This window comes from Scyliorhinus torazame, chromosome 10, assembly GCF_047496885.1.
Source record: "Scyliorhinus torazame isolate Kashiwa2021f chromosome 10, sScyTor2.1, whole genome shotgun sequence".
Taxonomy (NCBI): Eukaryota; Metazoa; Chordata; class Chondrichthyes; order Carcharhiniformes; family Scyliorhinidae; genus Scyliorhinus; species Scyliorhinus torazame.
In genome coordinates, this window is record NC_092716.1 from 118809825 (window position 1) to 118831023 (window position 21199).

The window sequence follows — 21199 nt, forward strand, 5'->3', positions numbered from 1 at the left end:
CCAATGTCTCTCTCCATCTGCGGCTCTTTGCTTTGCAATGGTCCCGATGCGATGTCAGTTTGTGCCTGGGTCAGCGTTAATGTTTCCCTATCTGGCCACTATTCTCTGCCCTACAATGTCTCGACACTCACTGGGGCTTTTGGTGAGTTCGTAACAGATTGTGTGAAAAGAAAGAATGTACAGAGCGACGGCAAGCAGCACAGGGTGATTGGGAATGACAGCACAGACACTGTAGGCTGAATGTCCTCCGGCTGTGCTGTAACCAGTCTGTGATTCTGGGAGATGTTGGTGAGATCTGCTTGCTGAATTCAGGAGCTGGGCTGTGTTCGAACAACATATGTTTTAGGATCCTGTCACCATTCGCTGTGTGTGCCTCGCTGGCATTGTCCACTTGCCCAACGCAATTGCATTTAGGAATATCTTTAACTCTTCCCACTCCATATTTCCATCCTCACTGCTGAAATGTGCAGTTTCTCATCATCTGGTGAAATATTGTTATTTTGAAGCTTAATTGACAGAATGCAATGACTGAATTTCACAAGATTTCCTCACCTGTGTTACACCCACTTAAACATGGTGTTGTCTGTTATCCCCTTGACAGTAGCTGCCAATCTGCACCTGACTGTAAGTAATATGACGGATGTTGTAACCTTCCCCTCCCTCTCCCTGTCTCACTGGGCTTTGCTCTCCTTTAGAAATAGGAGCTGCCCTCAGTGCATCGCCTGAGAGGGGCTGGCAGTGGGAATGAGACGGGGACTGGGTGTGGGAGTCCCAGTGCGAGTTACAGACTACAGCACCAAGCTACTCCCGACATGGAACTTACACAGGTTCGGAAGATTTTCTACCCTGTTCTTGCTGCTGTTGCTATACCAGGTAAGTGACTGTGTGTTGCTGCTCTTCCTGATGATGGATGTTGTCTTTATCTGTTTGTCAATTTCCTGCAGGTGATATCAGCTCAACGAATGTCACATTTCCAATTTTCACTCATCTCCTTTATACAATGATAATTTGAACCTCGACTGTAAGTTCCGCACCCATATGTGTGCTAATTTCGCACAGATCTGGCTGCGGGGGTTAAGACTGGGTTTGAGAGCCACACTGAAAGCAACAAACTGCGCCTAACTACTAACTTTTTATTCAATATCTCTGCTCGCTGAATTGTACCATATCAGCTGAATCTATCCTGAATACCCCGCTCTGCACTCTAATGTTGAGTCGGATTCGGTTCTATCCTCAATCATTGCGTTAGAACTCCACAACACTGTGACTACCTGACGCTGCTCCGCATCTGCTCATCTCTGCAGATTGTTTGGTACCCCCATCTCTTTCTGTCTCTACCTCTGTCGACACCTGTCGCTAAGGAAGACAATTGTCATTCTTCTTCACTGAGTTGTGTAATGTGTTGCTTCCTCGCGTTCTCCGTCTCGCAAAGTCTCTCCCATCGTGTTACTCTGATTATCCTTCTCTGTCTCCACGTATGTGCCGTTCTCTGTGTCTTTCTCTCATTGTCTCCTTGACACTGCCTCTTTTTTTCTCGTTCTCTCTTTGCTGTCTCCATCTCTGTCCCGCCCTGAGAGTGTGTCTGAGTGTGTTTGTCAGTTAGTGTGAGTGTGAATATGTGTGCAACTCTATCATTCACAAACTGTCTTTTTTCTCTCGCTTGCGCTCTGTTATCACCTTTTTGCCTCTCCCTCTCCATCTCACGCATTTTCTCTTTTCTGTTGCTCTGTGCCTCCGTCTCTTGTAATGTCTTTCTGTCTCGCTATGTGTCGCTGTCTCCCTATCTCTGTCCTGCCTCCCCTGTCTATCACTCAGCCTCTCTCTCTTTCTAGCTCTCTACTTTTTCCCTCTGAGTCGCTATTTTCTCTGTCGCTGTCACCTTATCATCCTTGAAATGCGGATGCTTTGGGCAGTTTGTAAATCCGTCTTCCAATTCTCTCCCGCTCTGTTTCAGTGTTTCCACGTTGATGTAAGTGTCAATGTAATAATTAAGATATCAGAGAGTTGAAAATTGATTCGTAAAACCGATCACAGCTGATTTCAAAAATATACTTTATTAGACGCAGTTGAGAATTCTGTAGAGCAGCTAAGTAAAACTCAAATGAGGTGGACCGTTTAATTCAGCTGCGGAATGTAAGGAAATAGAGGGTCTCAAAATGCCGCATTTGATGAAGATCTGCTTCCTCGCCTTGCCTCACGCTTGCAGAGTGATGTCCTTCAAGCTCTGCTTCATGGAGAGACGCCGCCGCTCTTTGCGGGCTATGGCTAATTACCTCAGGAAACCCGTCATTTTAGCGTGTTTATGTTGTCCTGTGTATGTCACTCGGAAGCTTAAGCACAGAAAGTGAATGTGGGCATGATATTTGTGGTGGTACTGAGGGAGAAGCCGTCTGTTTTTCGGCCATTGCCCCAGCAAAAAGGAAAGCAGCTGGCGATGCGTTGCTGAAAGCGGAAATCGGGATGTTGTCAGTGATTCTGGGTTTCTCCAGAGGGGACACTGAGCTGCCTGCACTCAGCTATTAATAGATAATTGAATTTACCGGACATTCACTCAGCACTGTTAGTCATGTTAAAAAGGACACGTGAAATTGTCAAATGTTGTCAAATCAGGTGAAACCGGGATTTTAACAGTGTAATAATTTCATAAATACTGCTAAACCCTCTCACTAAACCTCAAGAGTTAATGTTACATTTATGGAATGACACATCTCTCCTTAATGATAAAAAATATCCGTATTGTTTTAAATAATACATTTAAAGTTTCATCTATTTTCATTAATCTTATATCGCATTCATCGTGCTCATTTATTTTTCGACGTGAAATTCAAACTTTGAAGTGAAAGGTATTAAGTACTTTAAACGTCCTTGTTTGCTTTCTGTCAATGCTTCAACGTGGTCAGCGGCGGATTGCGTTGCCTTGGCAATAACCACACAACCCTTGCCAATGTGTGGATTCCGCTGTTTATCCTTTTGTGCAGTGCCCAATTGAAGTGTTCCAGTGACCAAACATAATGGTATCTTTATGATACAGCTACGAGGTTCAAGTTCAAGTACTGATCAATAACTCAATACACCAGTTAGTAAGTTTCAAATCAAAACACATTTATTATACACAGTCAATCTCTACTCATGCATAAAACTCTACTTTCTAGACTATCTCTAACACTATAGGCCTATACTTAGCTTTGGACTGGCTCACCAGGTCAGGGGAACAAATGGCCTTTCGTTCGGGTTCTGAAGCTGCAGGCTTCAAAGCTGGTACGGACTAGTAGCTAGGAGTGCCTATCTCGTAGCGTGCGGTGGCTGGAGACTTACTTGGTTGGTGCAGCAACTTAGGCAGTTCACTGTCAAGGGTTGGTTCGATCTGCTGAGTGACCCTGCCAAGAAGGACGAATTGAACTTGGGGACTCTATTTTATAGTCCCCAAGGGCTTCACGCCCCTTTGGGGTGGACCCCGTACCTGGTTCCAAGTGATTGGACTAAGTTCTGATCACTTGGATCGATTTCTCCAATACTGGAGCTGTTCCCTGATCACTGGGCGGTCCCTGAGTGTCCATTGGCTTTCCTTTGTCTTGGCTCCTGCTGGCGCCAAGGAGTCTGGCTTGGCCTTATTCACCTTAAATGTTTCAATTGTTCCTGGGGATCGCTCATTAATATGCAGATGGCTGTGAGTTTCAGTGCTGTCTGCATTTCTGCAATGTCTAATACACAGGAAACTTTGCACCTGCTTGTTTTTCCTGGCATTCTTTGCGGATCTCCATTTTAAGTCGGGAAGTGGCCAACCCAGGTGGCTACACACCCTCCCTGTGATCCCTAACGCGAAGCGTGAAGGATCACATAACTACGTTGTCTTCACTCTCTGACCCAGCGAGCACTCTTCCATGGCCTCTACACTGACCATAACTATGTATGAAAAATTTTAACTAACAATTCTAAGTGGCGCAATCTCACAACAGGCATTACAACATTAAAAAACGGTACCTCTAACTATCTTCCATAAACTACACTCACTTAAACATCCAATCATACTAACTTCCTAACAATACAAAAATAATAGCAGCATTCACATTTTCCTCTGGCTTGGAGGTCAAACACAGAGTTGTACAATCTTTCTTTATTTACAAATGATGCAAACGAATGTCCTTTATTGTAGATCAAGGGGTTAGGGGGTCTGGTGAAAACCGAAAATAGGGGATCTCATCCTGTGTACCGGGGTGCGAGAGCAGTAGGCTCTCCTTCACCATTTTCTCATGCGGATAGTCTGCACGATGCTGCAGAATATCGCCAATACTAAAAGGGATTCAATTACATATGAAAGGGAGTACCATGTTATAAACCTATCACACCATGATGGTGTGTTGTTACTTGTCACTGGGCTCTGGGTGCTATGGGGAAGTGACTCATTGACAGCCGGGGGGGGGGGGGGGGGGTTGAGGTCAGGGGGATCACATTCGCGCGGAACCGGATACAAGTTACAATAACGACGAAAAACACGTATGACGTCTTCATTGTTGTCTTCATTTTCCTTTCTTCTCTTCCTCTTTTTCTACCTCTGAGGTTCCTGAGTTCTATGGACACAAGCATAATATCTGTTATTATCTTGTGTATTATCTTGAATGGTAGCATGTCTGTCTTTTAGTGCCAATTTCCCTTTATAATTTGTCACCATGTGTGACTCCCTCATTTTTTTTTTTAAACCGAAAATTTGGACTAGACATCTAAAAAAAATACTGCCGTACTGCGAGCCGTCTCGCAGCCTGTGTGATTTACGATGCTAGTGTTTGAGGATGTAAATAGCAGAGGGAAGCAACCATAGGTTGCCAAAACCAAACAAAAGAATTTTGAAAATAATGAGCCAAAAATGGGGTGCGTATGGGCCGCGGCGGGTAAGAGTTGGATGGAATTCCCGGATAGGACGGTGATCAATGCCGTATGTGCTCTACCCGAGCGTAGCTGACCAGAGGGGGGTCTTCAGGCAGGGTGGAGACCAATGCCGTTTCTCCACTGTCTGAGCAACCGGCAAGAACGGGTAAGAATGTGGTTGTCGTGGGGGCTGCCTCTCGTGATTACCTTCGAATCGGGAGAGTAGTTATGATTGTTGCCTGCCAACAGACTAGTTCCTCTGAACTATTGTCTGGGACAAACTTGTACCTTTAACAGCCAGGGGGCGTTAAAGGAGTGGTGACATGGGGTCGTGAAAACTTTCGAGTTTACACACAACACTTAACGATAACATTAACGAACAAACATGCTGCAGGTTTCATCAGAAAGGTCATATTAAATCACATTTGGACTGGGGTGTAACTAGCATATGGAGACAGTGTAGTTTGGCCGAAGAAGAGTGGAAGGAGGAGTGAAACAAAAATGAAGTGGCCTTGCTGAGGTGTCCCTTCCATGAGAAGTGGTGGGTAAGCGCTCACAGTTTGCATGGGGCAGCTGGGACCTTATAGCTGCTGTGGATGGTGTTCTCTTTCATATCTGGGGGCTAGTCTAGCTGGTGGGGGTCTCCTGCAATCTCGGGCGAAGTGTCCTGACTGCCCACAGTTGTAACATGACCCCTGAGGCATGTAAGGTGGAGCAGGCTCTCTGGTGCATTGCTCCCTTGGGTATGGTTGCCTGGGTAGGGGGTCGGGGCTGTTGGTGTCATTGCTGGTTCGGGGGGCTCGACATTCTCGTGCGTAATGTCCTAATTGTCTGCAATTGTAACATTCTTGATCTTTGGGCTGGGGTTGGCTGTTCCTGCCCTCATTTACCCTTGCGGGGTTCTGGTGTGCTTTAACTGGGTTCATTTCTACCTGCTCTTCATCGGGTGCTACAAATGCGGTTGTGCCTACAATTGATTGCTCCCAAGTGTGGGACAATCTCTTCAAAACCCATTTTTCGTTGCGCGCTTCTTCCGAGGGGTCATAATTGGTACAGGCTTTTTGTTCTGCCTCTGTGGCATGGGAGATAAGGGTGCGGGTCCATTTGGCCATGTTGTCTTGGGACAAATGGGCACGGTCTAAGTTTCCAAAAATGGCTGTAAAATGGATCCACAGGCGTCCAGCAAACGCTGTGGGGTGTTCTGTCTTTTTCTGCCTGCACTTATTCAGGCCTTCTACTGGGTTACCTCTGTTATAGCCGATCGCGTCTAGGATCGCCGTGTGCATCTCTGCAAGGGTGCCTCCTCCTACATTCTGTGGGTCGGGAAGGGCTGCTACAGCCGAAGGGTCCAGGCTTAAAACTGTGAGCTTCACTTGCTCACGCTCATCCAGGCCGTACATGGTCGCCTGATGCTTCACTCTAGCAAAGAAGTGGTGGGGGTCTGAGATGGGGAGGAACGGTGTGATCTTTTCGCATGCGTCCCGTAATTGGGTCACGGTTAAGGGGGTGGTGTAAAGGAATTCCGCGTCTCCTTCCGATGTGACTGTGCGGTGGGTGGTTACTGGATTCATGGGTGCCTGATCTATCTGTGGGGGGTTGGGGTGCTTTTCTCTTTTGGGGCTTTCCTTGCGCACATGTTCCCTGAACATACCTATGCGTGGTTTTGTTTAATTCTTGCCAATCAGGGCCGACTTCCTCATCTAATTGGGATCCAAAGGTGCTGTGAAACCCAATTTGTACTGAAAGCAAAGACTGTAGTTCCGCAATCTGCTTCCAGCATTTCGAATGATCCACTGAGCTTTGTCTGTGCTCCATAGTGGCAGCATGGAGTGCTCTTAACGCTGCTTTTAAATCACTACACTGCCTTTGCAATGCCTCTACCTGTTTCTCTGTCTCTTCTCTTACCAGGACTGCACGTTGCAAGTCCTGATAGGCCTTCTCATATTGGGTTTGGAAGCTGCTCAGATGCGCTAGACAAGACTGGTGTGCTGGTGTGCCCTCTTGGCATCATCCACCTCTCCTTCCTTTGCTGCCAACTTCCTTCTCAACTCTATGTTCTCTCTCTCGATCTCACTAACATTGACCTTGCTCATTCGATGTCTCTCTTCTATCTCTTTGCAGAGCATCCGAACGACCTCCTCTGTGCCTCGCAATTGTGCCAGACAGGACACGATTGCCATCGGCTTGCGAGCTTTCCCTAAACTCCTCTCATGGATTTCTGACAGGTTCTCCCACCAAGTATGTCCTATACTCCCGGGTCCTATTTCCTCATTATCACGGAATTCACTCCAAAGGGGCCATCCTTTCCCTTTGAGATCTTTTCTGATCTCTTCTTCCCAAACGGGACACTGTCCTACTCTGCTGCTGGTCGCTGCGACCACAAATTCTTGAGGGTTCATAAGGCGTTCCATTGCCTTCATTTCCATCTTTCTCATCTGAATGCTCTTTTAAATTTGGAACGAGTGGTGCTAAGGCAGTGCTGTTAACACGGGTACGGCATTCGCTACTTTCTGGAATACAAACTCCCAACAGTTTTTCCAACAAAAATCTATCAGTTTTACGTTATAGCCCTGTTAGTTACGCATGCACAAACACGATTCCAAATTATGAGGATTGATCAGAACCGCTTGAACACTTGTGAATGTTTCTGTACCCAATTGGATTCTCAATTCAAATCTTGGGTTCTCCCGGAGTGGTTAGGCCACTTCTAAGTCGGGTCCCACCAGAGTCGCCACTAAATGTTGCTAACTTTTAGTTGGCTCTTAAATGTTGCTCGTTGCATCTTTGCTTAATTTGCTCTGTTTCTATAACCTTTGCTCTAGAGTCGCCAGTTATCTTTATGATAGCGCCACGAGGTTCAAGTTCAAGTATTGATCAATAACTCAATACACCAGTTAGTAAGTTTCAAATCAAAACACATTTATTATACACAGTCAATCGCTACTCATGCATAAAATTCTACTTTCTAGACTATCTCTAACACTATAGGTCTATACTTAGCTTTGGACTGGCCCACCAGGTCAGGGGAACAAATGGCTTTTCGTTCGGGTTCTGAGTCTGCGGGATTCGAAGCTGGTATGGACGAGTAGCTAGGAGCGCCTATCTCGTAGCGAGCGTTGGCTGGAGACTTACTTGGTTGGTGCAGCAACTTAGGCAGTTCACTGTCAAGGGTTGGTTCGATCTACTGAGTGATCCTGCCAAGAAGGATGAATTGAACTTGGGGACTCTATTCTATAGTCCCCAAGGGCTTCACGCCCCTTTGGGGCAGACCCCGTACCTGGTTCCAAGTGATTGGACTAAGTTCTGATCACTTGGATCGATTTCTCCAATACTGGAGCTGTTCCCTGATCACTGGGCGGTTCCTGAGTGTCCGTTGGTCTTCCTTTGTCTTGGCTCCTGCTGGCGCCGAGGAGTCTGCCTTGGCCTTATTAACCTTAAATGTTTCAATTGTTCCCGGGGATCGCTCATTAATATGCAGATGGCTGTGAGTTTCAGTGCTGTCTGGGTTTCTGCAAAGTCTAATCCACAGGAAACTTTGCACCTGCTAGTTTTTCCTGGCTTGACTGAATTTCCCTGCATTCTTTGCGGATCTCCATTTTAAGTCGGGAAGTGGCCAACCCAGGTGGCTACAGTTGTAGTGCATCCTGAAGGCTGCCTTGGAGAACGATTACCTGAAGATCAGAGGCGGAATGCCCTTGACTGCTGAAGTGTTCCCCCACTGGAAGGGAACATTCCTGCCTGGCAATTATCATGCTTTGTCCATCCATCCATTGTTGCAGGATCTTCATGGTTTCATCAATGCACCACACCTTGGGACATCCTTTTCTGCAGCATATGAGGTAGACAACATAGAACATAGAAATACAGTGCAGAAAGAGACCATTCGGCCCATCGAGTCTGCACCGACCCACTTAAGGCCTCACTTCCACCCTATCCCCGTAACCCAATAATCCCCCCCCTAAACGTTTTGGACACTAAGGGCAATTTAGCATAGCCAATCCACCTAACCTGCACGTCTTTGGACTGTGGGAAGAAACCGCAGCACCCGGACGAAACCCACGCAGGCACGGGGAGAATGTGCAGATTCCGCACAGACAGTGACCCAGTGGGGAATCGAACCTGGGACCCTGGTGCTGTGAAGCCACAGTGCTAGCCACTGTGCTACCGTGCTGCCCCATTGGCCAAGTCGCACAAATATGTATCGTGTACTGGTGGGTGGTGTTCTCACGTGTAATGGTGGTACCCATGTTGGTGATGTGACACTTCTTGCACAGGTTGACATGGCAGGGTTGTGTGGCATCGTGGTCGCTGTTCCCCTGAAAGCTGGATAGTTTTCTGCAAACAATGTTCTGTTTGAGGTTGCACGGTTGATTGAAGTCAAGTAGTGGCCTTGGCAAGATGTTCATCTTCATCGATGACATGGTGATGGCTCCGAAGAAAATTTTGTAGTTTCGCCACTCCGGGGAAGTACTGGACGACGAAGGGTACTCTGTCGGTTGTGTCCCGTGTTTGTCTTCTGAGGAGGTCGGTGCGTTTTTTTGCTGTGGCACGTCGGAACTGTCGGCCGATGAGTCGAGCGCCATATCACGTTCTTACGAGGGCGTCTTTCAGCCTCTGTAGATGTCTGTTACTTTCCTCCTTGTCTCAGCAGATCCTGTGTATACAGAGGACCTGTCCATAGGGGATGGCTTTTTTAATGTGTTTAGGGTGGAAGCTGGAGAAGTAGAGCATTGTGAGGGCTTGTGGTAAAGTGAAGGGCTGAGGCGACAGTCCTTGATGGAGATGCGTGAGTCCAAGAATACAACCAATTCTGGAGAATAGTCCATGGTGAGTCTGATGATGGTTTGGAACTTATTGATGACATCTTGTAGTCGTTTCAGTGATTCTTCGCCATGGGTCCAAAGAGTAAAAATGTAATTGATGTATCTGGTGTATAGGGTCGGTTGACGATCCTGTGCAGGGAGGAGGTCTTGTTCAAACTTGTGCATGAAGATGTTGGCATATTCAGGTGGGCATTTGGTCCCCATGGCTGTTCCATGTGTTTGGATGAAGAACTTGTTGTTGAAGGTGAAGACGTTGTGATCCAGGATGAAGCGGATGAGTTGTAGAATTGCGTCTGGAGATTGGCAGTTGTCGTATTGAATACTGAGGCTGTTGGAGCAATGCCGTCGTCATGGGGGATGCTGGTGTAGAGTGCCGAGACGTCCATTGTGACGAGGAATTTTCCTGGTTCAACTGGTCCATGGGTGTTGAGTTTCTGTAAGAATTCCGTAGAGTCTCAACAGAAGCTGGGGGTTCCTTGTACGATGGGTTTCAAGATGCCCTTGATGTAGCCAGAGAGGTTCTCCCACAGGGTCCCATTGCCTGATATGATAGGATGGGCTGGTGTGTTGGCCTTGTGTATTTTTGTGATCTCTGCTGCCTCTGGCTACATCGGCGGCACCTCGAATCCCATCATACAAGGAACCCCTAGCTTCTGTCAAGGGCATTCAGCCTCTAATCTTCGGGTAAGCGTTCTCCAAGGTGGCCTTCAGGACGCGCGACAACGCAGAATCGCCGAGCAGAAACTGATAGCCAAGTTCCGCACGCATGATTACGGCCTCAACCGGGATCTTGGATTCATGTCTCTCTACATTTAAACTCCCACCATCTGGCCTGGGCTTGTGAAATCCTACCAGCTGTCCTGACTTGAGACATTCACATCTCTTTAACCTGTAATTATCCCTCTGTCTAGTCGCACCATTTGGACCTGTAAAGACTTAATTATCTGCAAAGACTTGCATTCAAAGTATCATCTTGCATCATTGGCTTTGTCTTTATATGCTGTGTTTGTGTAACCTACCTCTTCACTCCCCTGATGAAGGAGCTACGCTCCGAAAGCTAGTGATTACAAATAAACCTGTTGGACTTTAAACTGGTGTTGGAAGAGTTCTTACTGTGCCCACCCCAGTCCAACACTGGCATCTCCACATCAGAGAATGGTTTAGTGGAAGAACATTGAAGTTTTCTCCTTGGCGCGTCTTCCTCTTCTTCCTTCATGGTTTGGGCTGTCTCGATGTATTGGGGTGTGTACGTTGCAACATTTACACCTATTTCACAATTCTTGCATACTTTCTTACTTTTCAGTTTTTTGACCATATGATTCCATTCATTTGGCTCAGCAACCATTCAGCTAAATTAAGTTGTCTTCACCTCAGAGTTATTTGTGAAACTCGTATTTAATTTTGACATCTTCACCTGAGCATTCAGTTCCTTTTGTAATGTTTCTTGCCTGGTCAGATTCTTTCAGTTCACCCATTAGATACTCAATGTGTTTCTTAGAATTCCTTTGCTCTGCTTTTCCTAAAGTCTGGATTTGACCTTCCATATGCCACACCTCGTCCATCATGTTGCCCAAGTTGGATCGGAGTTCAACAATGTTGTCAGTTTCTATCTTTAATTCTGCGTTCAAGCAACTTTTCGGCATCTTCAACAACCCCGTCTCCTGTCCCAGGCATGTTTCACAATATTTACTGGAGATGTCTGATGCTTGAAGTTCATCGAGCTTTATTTGTTGAAATTGTATATGTTTTATCATTTCAGAACTTCAAGCCCTCTTTTACGTGTCCTATTTCCTGTGAGCAACAGTCTGGTGTTATCATCAGTTCCCACATTTTATAGAATTTACAGTGCAGAAGGAGGCCATTCAGCCCATCGAGTCTGCACCGGCCCTTAGAAAGAGCACCCTACCTAAGCCCACACCTCCACCCTGTCCCCACACCTCCACCCTATCCCCGTAACCCCACCGAACCCAACCTTTTTGGACACTAAGGGCAATCCACCTAACCTGCACATCTTTGGACTGTGGGTGGAAACTGGAGCACCCAGAGGAAACCCACGCATGCATGGGGAGAACGTGCAGACTCCGCACAGATAGTGACCCAAGCCGGGAATCGAACCTGGAACCCTGGAGCTGTGAAGCAACTGTGCTAACCACTGTGCTACCATGCTGCCCTCATTGCTTCCCAACTCATCTTTAGTATCAGTGACTTAATTTTCCATTCTGACCAGTTTGTCCTTGGCAGAGTATAATTATCTGTGTTATCTAACAATCTCACAATCTGTAATTACACTTCTACCAATAGTTTTTGAAACACCTCACACTCTTTAGTGAGAACTTTGACATTCACTTGACATTCCTTGTTCTCGATTTTTATTTGTTCCTCGATATCTTTGGAAATGTCATGGCTTTCCAATGTTTCTTCCAAATGTGCGACCGTTTCCTTCAAAGCTGCAGTGTGTTTCTTGAACCTCTCAGAATCTTGAATATTTCTGAGTCTTCCCTGCCAACTGATCCTTCAGTTCTGACAGAATGCCATTATATTTATATTGTTCCACAGCAACATACTCCAACCTGAGTTGCAGTGTGTGAAGGTCCTTCAACTGCTTTCCCTTTTCGTTGCAAAGCTCTATTACTTTTTCTTAAGTTTGCTTATAACTTACCATAGTCTCAATGGGTTGTTCTGTGTTCTGCAATTCTACTGTTCAATGTATTCTTATTCTGAAGATACTTTACCGTTTTTGAATCTGATCCTGAAAGACAATTAGCTGTTCTTTCCACTGTTTATTTTCATGTCCATCTCTTGTCTTTTCACTCTGAATTTCAGTCTCTTTTTTTTGGTCCCTGCTAATAATTCCAGTGCAGGTTTTTTTTAACCAATGTCTCATTTTACATTGTTTTGAACTCAAGGCCACAACCTCTTAGAGCACCTTATCTGCCTGAAGTTGTGCATGACTGTACAACTGGCTGAGTTTTCCCAATGCCTGCTTTGATTTGCTTACTGTGAAATTGAGGGTTGTTTTCTTCCTCCTGAGGGATATACTCAGCTTGAATCTTGCACAAGAAATCTACCAATTCAGCTTTGATGTGAACATTTTCTGATTTAAATTCTGTGTGCTCTTGCCCTACCTGCTGCAGGATGTTTTCTTTGTAATTTACTACCACTTGATGGTATAGTTCTGGAAACATGTTTGCGTCTTTGAAAATGGATTCCTTTGGAACCCCTGTAACAGGCTTCCCAGAAATATTTATTCATGGGACTTCTGGAAAGATGTGTGCCTGCCTGGTGCCCTCATGTGACTTGTTTGGGTACAGTGTTTCTTCTTTCTTCACTTCGTTGGCAATTTTCCCGGCCTCTTTGAAAGTCTTGCACTCTTCTCAGCTTGAAGCTTAAAATATCCATCAAAGGTTAGCAGTATTTCCTGGAGACTGGTTACCGATTTATGAATGCCTTGCATAGGGATCACATGGTTTGCAAGATCACATGAGTTTCACGTCAGTGGCAGGGAAACTATTGGAGAAAATTCTGAAGGAGAGAGTCAACTCCACTCGGGGAGGTAAAGTTTGATCAGGGATAGGCAGCATGGTTTTGTCAGAGGGATGCCATGCCAAACAAATTTGACTTATCTTTTTGATGAAGTGACCAGGTGTATAGATGAGGGGAATGCAGTTGACGTGGTTTACATGGATTTCAGCAATGCCTTTTACAAAGTCCCACATGGGAGACTTAAAAAGGTGGATTCAAAATTGGCTTAGTTGTAGGAGACAGAGGGTAAAAACAGAGACTGCTTTAGTAACTGGAAACCAGGGTCCACTACCATACTACAGGGTTTTGTGTTGGTTTTGTGCAGGGCAGCACGGTAGCATTGTGGTTAGCACAATTGTTTCACAGCTCCAGGGTCCTAGGTTTGATTCCCGGCTTGGGTCACTGTCTGTGCGGAGTCTGCACATTCTCCCTGTGTGTGCGTGGGTTTCCTTCCGGTGCTCCGGTTTCCTCCCACAGTCCAAAGATGTGCAGGTTAGGTGGATTGGCTTTGCTAAATTGCCCTTCGTGTCCACAATTGCCCTTAGTGTTGGGTTGGGTTATGGGGATAGGGTGGAGATGTGGACCTTGGGTAGGGTGCTCTTTCCAAGAGCCGGTGCAGACTCGATGGGTCGAATGGCCTCCTTCTGCACTGTAAATTCTATGATCTATGATCCTCTAATATTCGTCATTTATATAAATGACATAGCTCCGCGAAGTGTTGGAAAATGGGACTAGAATAGTTAGGTGGTTGTTTTTGACCAGTGCAGATCTGATAGGCCATATGGCCTTTGCTGTGCTGTAGACTTTATGACAATGAATATGTGGGGGGTAGGATCAGAAAGTTTGCGGATGGCACAAATATTGTCCATGTGATTAACAGTGAGACAGAAACTGAAAATACTGGATGATCAGAACAGGTCTGACAGCATTTGTGGAGTGAGAAGGGAGCTAACGTTTCGAGTCTGGATGACTCTTTATCTTCCTGTACCCAAGATACTCAACCTCACTGCTTTGACAAAGGTGGGGTGGTCAAATGGGCAGATAAGTGGCAGATGAAATTTAACCCTGAAAAGTGTGAGGTGATACGATTTGGAAGGAGGAATTTGACAAGGAAATATTCAATGAACGGCATAACACTAAGCGGTTCTGAGAAACAAAGGGACCATGGCGTATTTGTCTATGAATCTCTGAAGGCAGAAGGGCAGTTTAATAGGGTGGTGAAAAAATATACGGGGTCTTACATTTATCGATCGAGGCATATATTACAAAAGCAGTGAAGTCATGTTGGAGTTGTATAGAACTTTGGTGAGGCCACAGGTGGAGTACGGTGTACAGTTCTGGATGTGATTGCACTGGAGGTGGTGGAGAGGAAATTCACCAGGACGTTGCCTGGGATGGAACATTTAAGTTATGAAAAGAATTTGGACAGGTTTGGTTTGTTTTTGTCGGAACAGAGCAGGCTAAAGGGCGACCTAATCGAGTGTACTAGATTCTGAGGCGCATGGACGCGGTGGATATGGAGCAACTGTCCCCCTGAGTTGAAGGGTCTATCACGAGGGCACACAAGTTCAAGGTGACTGATGTGTTTTGGGGTAAGGATCACTTGCTAGAACAGGTGGGGAGGGTTTAAACTGAGATGGCAGGAGGCTGGAAATTTATGTAAGGATTCAGAGCAGGGGAATCAAGAAGAAGAGAAAAAGACAGCAAGGAAAATAAGAAAAGTGATAGGCAGAGAAATCAAGGGCCAGAATCATTTAAGGACTCAGTGTAAATAGTGGGCACGTGACAGGAAACGTTAAAAGGACTTGCCTTAAGGTTTTGTACCTGATCGCTCAGAGCATTCAAAATAAAATGGATGAATTAGTTGTGCAGATAAATGTAAATTATAAGATCTAGTTGGGATTACGGAGACATGGCTCCAAGGTGACCAAGGATGGGAACTAATAATTGCGGACTATTCAGTTTTTAGGAAGGACAGACAGAAAGACAAAAGTGATGGAGTTGCATTGTTGATTAGAGAAGACATTGATCAATATTGAGGAATGATATTAGAACAGACGCTGTGGAATCTGTATGGGATGAGTTAAGAAATACCAAGGGGCAGAAATACATTCGTTGGAGTGTTATACAGACCACCAAACGTCAGTGGTAATGTTGGGGATAGCATTAGACAGGAAATCAGAGATGCCTGTGCTAAAGAAACATCTGTGACTATGGGTGACTTTAATCTGTAAATTAGTCACCGTACAATAGTGGAGAAATCTCTGGAGTGTATACGGAATGGTTTTCTGGACCAATTTGTTGAGGAACCAACAAGGGAGCAGGCCACCTTGGACTGGGGATTTAAAAAAAAATTTTTAAGAATTTTTATTAAGGTTTTCACAGAATATCAATAACAAAATACAAAAGGAACCCAACAGGGTTAAATACAAAACAGTCAAAACAAAAAGAAAAAAAACGACCATCCATACCCCCCTCCCCCTGTACATAAATAATAAATTAACACCCCGACTTAACACAAAACAAACATAGCAAATATATACACCCCTCACAGATCCCCCATTGTAAATAAACAAAACATAAAGTAACCGCACCCACCCCCCTCCCCGCGAGTTGCTGCTGCCATTGACCAATGTTTACCGTTCTGCCAGGAAGTCTAAGAACAGTTGCCACCGCCTAAAGAACCCTTGTACCGACCCTCTCAAGGCGAATTTCACCCTCTCCAACTTAATAAACCCCACCATATCACTGATCCAGGATTCCACGCTTGGGGGCCTCGCATCCTTCCACTGAAGAAGAATCCTTCGCCGGGCTACCAGGGACGCAAAGGCCAGAATACCGGCCTCTTTCGCCTCCTGCACTCCCGGCTCCTCTGCCACCCCAAATATTGCGAGCCCCCAGCCCGGCTTAACCCTGGAGCCTACCACCCTCGACACCGTCCTCGCTACACCCTTCCAAAATTCCTCCAGCGCTGGGCATGCCCAGAACATATGGGTGTGATTCGCTGGGCTCCCTGAGCACCTAACACACCTGTCCTCACCCCCAAAGAACCGGCTCATCCTTGTCCCGGTCATGTGTGCCCTGTGTAGCACCTTAAACTGTATGAGGCTGAGCCTCGCACACGAAGAGGAAGAGTTCACCCTCCCTAGGGCATCTGCCCACGTCCCTTCCTCGATCATCTCTCCCAACTCCTCCTCCCACTTACCTATCACCTCCACCACCGAGGCCTCCTCCTCCTCCTGCATCACCTGGTAAGTTTCCGAGATCTTCCCCACTCCCACCCGCCCCGCCGAGAGCACCCTGTCCTGTACTGTGCGTGGCAGCAGCCGCGGGAATTCCACCACTTGCCACCTGGCAAACGCCCTTACCTGTAAGTACCTGAAGGTGTTTCCCGGGGGGAACCCATACCTCTCCTCTTGCTCACCCAGGCTTGCGAACGTCCCGTCCACAAACAGGTCTCCCAACCTTCGTATCCCTGCCCTGTGCCAACCCAAAAACCCTCCATCTGTTCTCCCTGAGACGAACCGGTGGTTCCCCCGTATTGGGGTCCACACCGAGGTCCCAACCTCCCCCCTGTGCCGTCTCCACTGCCCCCAGATTTTGAGGGCAGCCGCCACTACCGGGCACGTGGTATACCTCATTGGATGGAGCGGCAGCGGCGCCGTTGCCAGCACCCCCAAACTCGGACCCGCACAAGATGCCGTCTCCAGCCTCTTCCATGCGGCCCTCTCCCCCTCCATCACCCACTTGCGCACCATCGTCGCATTGGCGGCCCAATAGTACCCACAGAGGTTGGGCAGCGCCAGTCCCCCCTATCTCTACTCCATTCCAGGAACACCCTTCTCACCCTTGGAGTCCCTCGCGCCTACACAAACCCCATTATACTCCTGTTGACCCGCCAAAAAAAGGCCTTCGGGATAAACACGGGGAGGCACTGGAACAGGAACAAAAACCTTGGGAGCACCGTCATTTTGACTGACTGCACCCTACCCGCCAAGGACAGCGGCAACACGTCCCACCTCTTGAACTCCTCCTCCATTTGCTCCACCAGCCTTGTGAAACTAAGCCTATGCAGGGCCCCCCAGCTCCTGCCCACCTGGACCCCCAAATACCTGAAGCTCCTCTCCGCCCTTTTTGTGGGAGCTCGCCAATCCCCCTCTCCTGGTCCCCTGCGTGGGCCACGAACAGCTCGCTCTTCCCCATATGGAGCTTGTACCCCGAGAAATCCCTGAATTCTCTGAGGATCCTCATTACCTCCGGCATTCCTCCCACCGGGTCCGCCACATATAGCAGCAAATCTTCCACATAGAGCAACACCCTATTCTCCTCCCCACCCCGCACCAGCCCCCTCCAGTTCCTCAACTCCCTCAGTGCCATAGCCAGGGGTTCAATCGCCAGTGCGAAGAGCAGGGGGGACAGCCTCGTCCCCGGTGCAACTGAAAGTACTCAGACCTCCTCCTGTTCGTGGCCACACTCGCCATCGGGACCTCATACAGCAGCCTAACCCACCTGACAAACCCCTCCCCAAACCCAAACCTCTTCAGCACCTCCCACAGGTACCCCCACTCTACCCTATCGAAGGCTTTCTCAGCGTCCATCGCCATCACTATCTCCGCCTCCCCCTCCCTCGCCGGCATCATGCTAACGTTCAGAAGCCTCCGCACATTTGCGTTCAACTGCCTCCCCTTCACAAACCCCGTCTGGTCTTCGTGGCTGACCTGCGGCACATAATCCTCAATCCTCATGGCTAAGACCTTCGCCAGCACCTTGGCATCCACGTTTAGCAACAAAATCGGCCTATAAGACCCACATTGCAGGGGATCCTTGTCCCGCTTCAGGATCAAGAAGATCAGTGCCCGGGACATCATCGGGGGCAAATCCCCCCCCCCCCTTGCCTCATTGAAGGTCCTAACTAGCAACAGGCCCAACAGGTCCATATACTTTTTATAGAATTAAACCGGGAAACCGTCCGGCCCCAGTGCCTTCCCCGCCTGCATGCTCCCTATCCCTTTGGTCAGCTACTCCAGCCCAATCGGGGCCCCCAATCCCGCCACCAGTTCCTCCTCCACCTTTGGAAACCTCAATTGGTCCAAAAAGCGGCCCATGCCACCCTCCCTCCAGTGGGGGCTCGGACCGATACAATTCCTCAAAGAAGTCCCTGAAGACCCCATTGATGCCAACCCCACTCCGCACCACACTCCTTCCCCGTTCCTAACTCCCCCGCTCTCCCTAGCTGCGTCCCGCTTCCGAAGCTGATGCGCCAGCATCCGGTTTGCCTTTCCCCCATACTCCTAAATCGCCCCCTGGGCCTTCCTCCACTGCACCTCCGCCTTCCTGGTGGTCACTAGGTCGAATTCGGCCTGGAGGCTGCGCCTCTTCCTCAACAGTCCTTCCTCAGGCACCTCCGTATACCTCCTGTATACCCTCACCAGCCTCTCCCTCTCCCTCTGCTCCCTCCTCTCCTTGTAGGCCCTAATAGAGATCAGCTCTCCCCTAACCACTGCCTTCAGTGCCTCCCATACCATCCCCACTCAGACATCCCCGTTTTCGTTGGCCTCCAGGTACCTCTCTTTGCTTCCTCGGACCCGCTCACTCACCTCCTCGTCCGCCAACAGCCCCACCTCCAAGTGCCACAACGGGCACTGGTCCCTCTCCTCCCCCAGCTCTAAGTCCACCCAATGCGGGGCGTGATCCGAAATGGCTATCGCCGACTACTCGGTATCCTCTACTCTCGCTATCAGCGCCCTGCTCAACATAAAAAAGTCGATCCGGGAATAAGCCTTATGGACATGCGAGAAGAATGAAAATTCCCTAGCCCCCGGCCTTGCAAATCTCCAAGGGTCCACCCCTCCCATCTGGTCCATAAATCCCCTCAGCACCTTAGCCGCCGCCGGCTTCCTACCCGTCCTAGACCTGGAGCGATCCAGTGCCGGATCCAACACCGTGTTAAAGTCTCCCCCCATTATCAGGCCCCCCACTTCCAAATCTGGGATCCGACCCAACATGAACATAGGTATGAACATAGAACATACAGTGCAGAAGGAGGCCATTCGGCCCATCGAGTCTGCACCGACCCACTTAAGCCCTCACTTCCACCCTATCCCCGTAACCCAATAACCCCTCCCACCCTTTTTTGGACACTAAGGGCAATTTTAGCATGCCCAATTCACCTAACCTGCACATCTTTGGACTGTGGGAGGAAACCGGAGCACCCGGAGGAAACCCACGCAGACACGGGGAGAACATGCAGACTCCGCACAGACAGTGACCCTGCGGGGAATCAAACCTGGGACCCTGGCGCTGTGAAGCCACAGTGCTAACCACTGTGCTACCGTGCTGCCCACTAAAATAAATTTAGAGTATGAGGCAGCGCTGGATAACCTCCTGTTGCTCCTGCGCCCACTGCATCCACGTTGCCTGGTCTCCGCCCGCCACCATTTTGTTCTTCTTCCCTCGCACCTTCTTCGGGTCCACCACCACTTTTTTAGTCGCCCCTCTCCTGGTAAAAGCCATATACTGTTGGGGAACTATTGTACTCTCCTTCCCACAGCGGGGAATGTTGAAAAAATTCCGTTGGGGGCCCTAAAAAGAACCCAAAAGTCAGTTTTTTGCGGGAGCTGCCGAATGTGCGACTTAGCTCCGCACAGCCGCAACCGGAAGTGGACTGGGGATTTGTTAAGAGAATCCTTCATGATGAGTGAACATAATATGATAGAATTATTTCTCAAGGTGATAGTGGGGTAGTTGATTCTGACATCAGGGTCCTGAAACGCAATAGAGGTAATTGTGATGGTATGAGACATGGGATAGCTATGATGGACTGAGAATCATTACTGAAAGGAAGGACATCTGCAAAAATCTGTCTTGGTCCACCCACATCGACGCTACCACCAAGAAAGCACAACAGTGCCTATACTTCCTCAGGAAACTAAGGAAATTCAGCATGTCCACATTAACCCTTACCATCCTTTACAGATGCACCATAGAAAGCATCCTATCGCGCTGCATCACAGCCTGGTATGGTAACTGCTCGGCCCAGGACTGCAAGAAACTTCAGAGAGTCGTGAACACAGCCCAGTCCATCACACGAACCTGCCTCCCATCCATTGACTCCATCTACACCTCCCGCTGCCTGGGGAAAGCGGGCAGCATAATCAAAGATCCCTCCCACCCGGCCTACTCACTCTTCCAACTTCTTCCATCGGGCAGGAGATACAGAAGTCTGAGAACACGCACAAACAGACTCAAAAACAGGTTCTTCCCCACTGTCACCAGACTCCTAAATGACCCTCTTATGGACTGACCTCATTAACACTACAGCCTGTATGCTTCATCTCATGCCAGTGCTTATGTAGTTACATTGTATATGTCGTGTTGCCCTATTATGTATTTTCTTTTATTCCCTTTTCTTCCCATGTATTTAATGATCGAGCTGCTTGCAGAAAAATACTTTTCACTGTACCTTGGTACACGTGACAATAAACAAAATCCAAATCCAATCCAATCCAGTAGACAGGCATTGACAGGTTTCAAGGAGCAAATAGGAGAACTCCAAAAGTTTTTTATTCCTATTTGGTGCAAGCGTAGAAAGGGAACCGTGGCCAAACCATAGCTTACAAGGCAAATTAGAGATATTAGATTCAAAGAAGAGGCATACAAATTAGTAAGAAAAAGCAATAGACCTGAGAATTGAGAGTAGTTTAATTTAGCTGAGGCGGACCAAGGTATTGATTAAGAAGGGGAAAATACAATATGAAAGTAATCTAGTGGGGAACAGAAATTTTAATGAGGAACTGAAGGAAATTACTATCAGTAGAGAGAGTATTTGGGCGAAATTAGTGCGTTTGAAGCCGGATAAATCCAGAGGGCCTAATAATCTTCATCCCAGAGTTCTGAAGAAAGTAGCACTAGAAATAGTAGATGAATTGGTGGTCATTTTCCAAAATTCTTTGTACTCTGGAATGGTTTCTGCAGATTAGATAATCTAACCC

At 47.7% G+C, this 21199-nt stretch overlaps 1 protein-coding gene across 1 annotated transcript in view; it reads left to right on the plus strand.

Annotated features, from left to right (window-relative positions):
* The first annotated feature begins 702 nt into the window (after positions 1-702).
* LOC140384862 (probable G-protein coupled receptor 139) overlaps positions 703-21199 on the plus strand; it is a 34526-nt gene continuing 14029 nt past the window's right edge. Inside the window, exon 1 of the mRNA XM_072466807.1 lies at positions 703-873. Within this exon, the coding sequence (XP_072322908.1) occupies positions 813-873 (61 nt within the window). The 5' untranslated portion in view covers positions 703-812. The remainder of the gene's footprint in view (positions 874-21199) is intronic.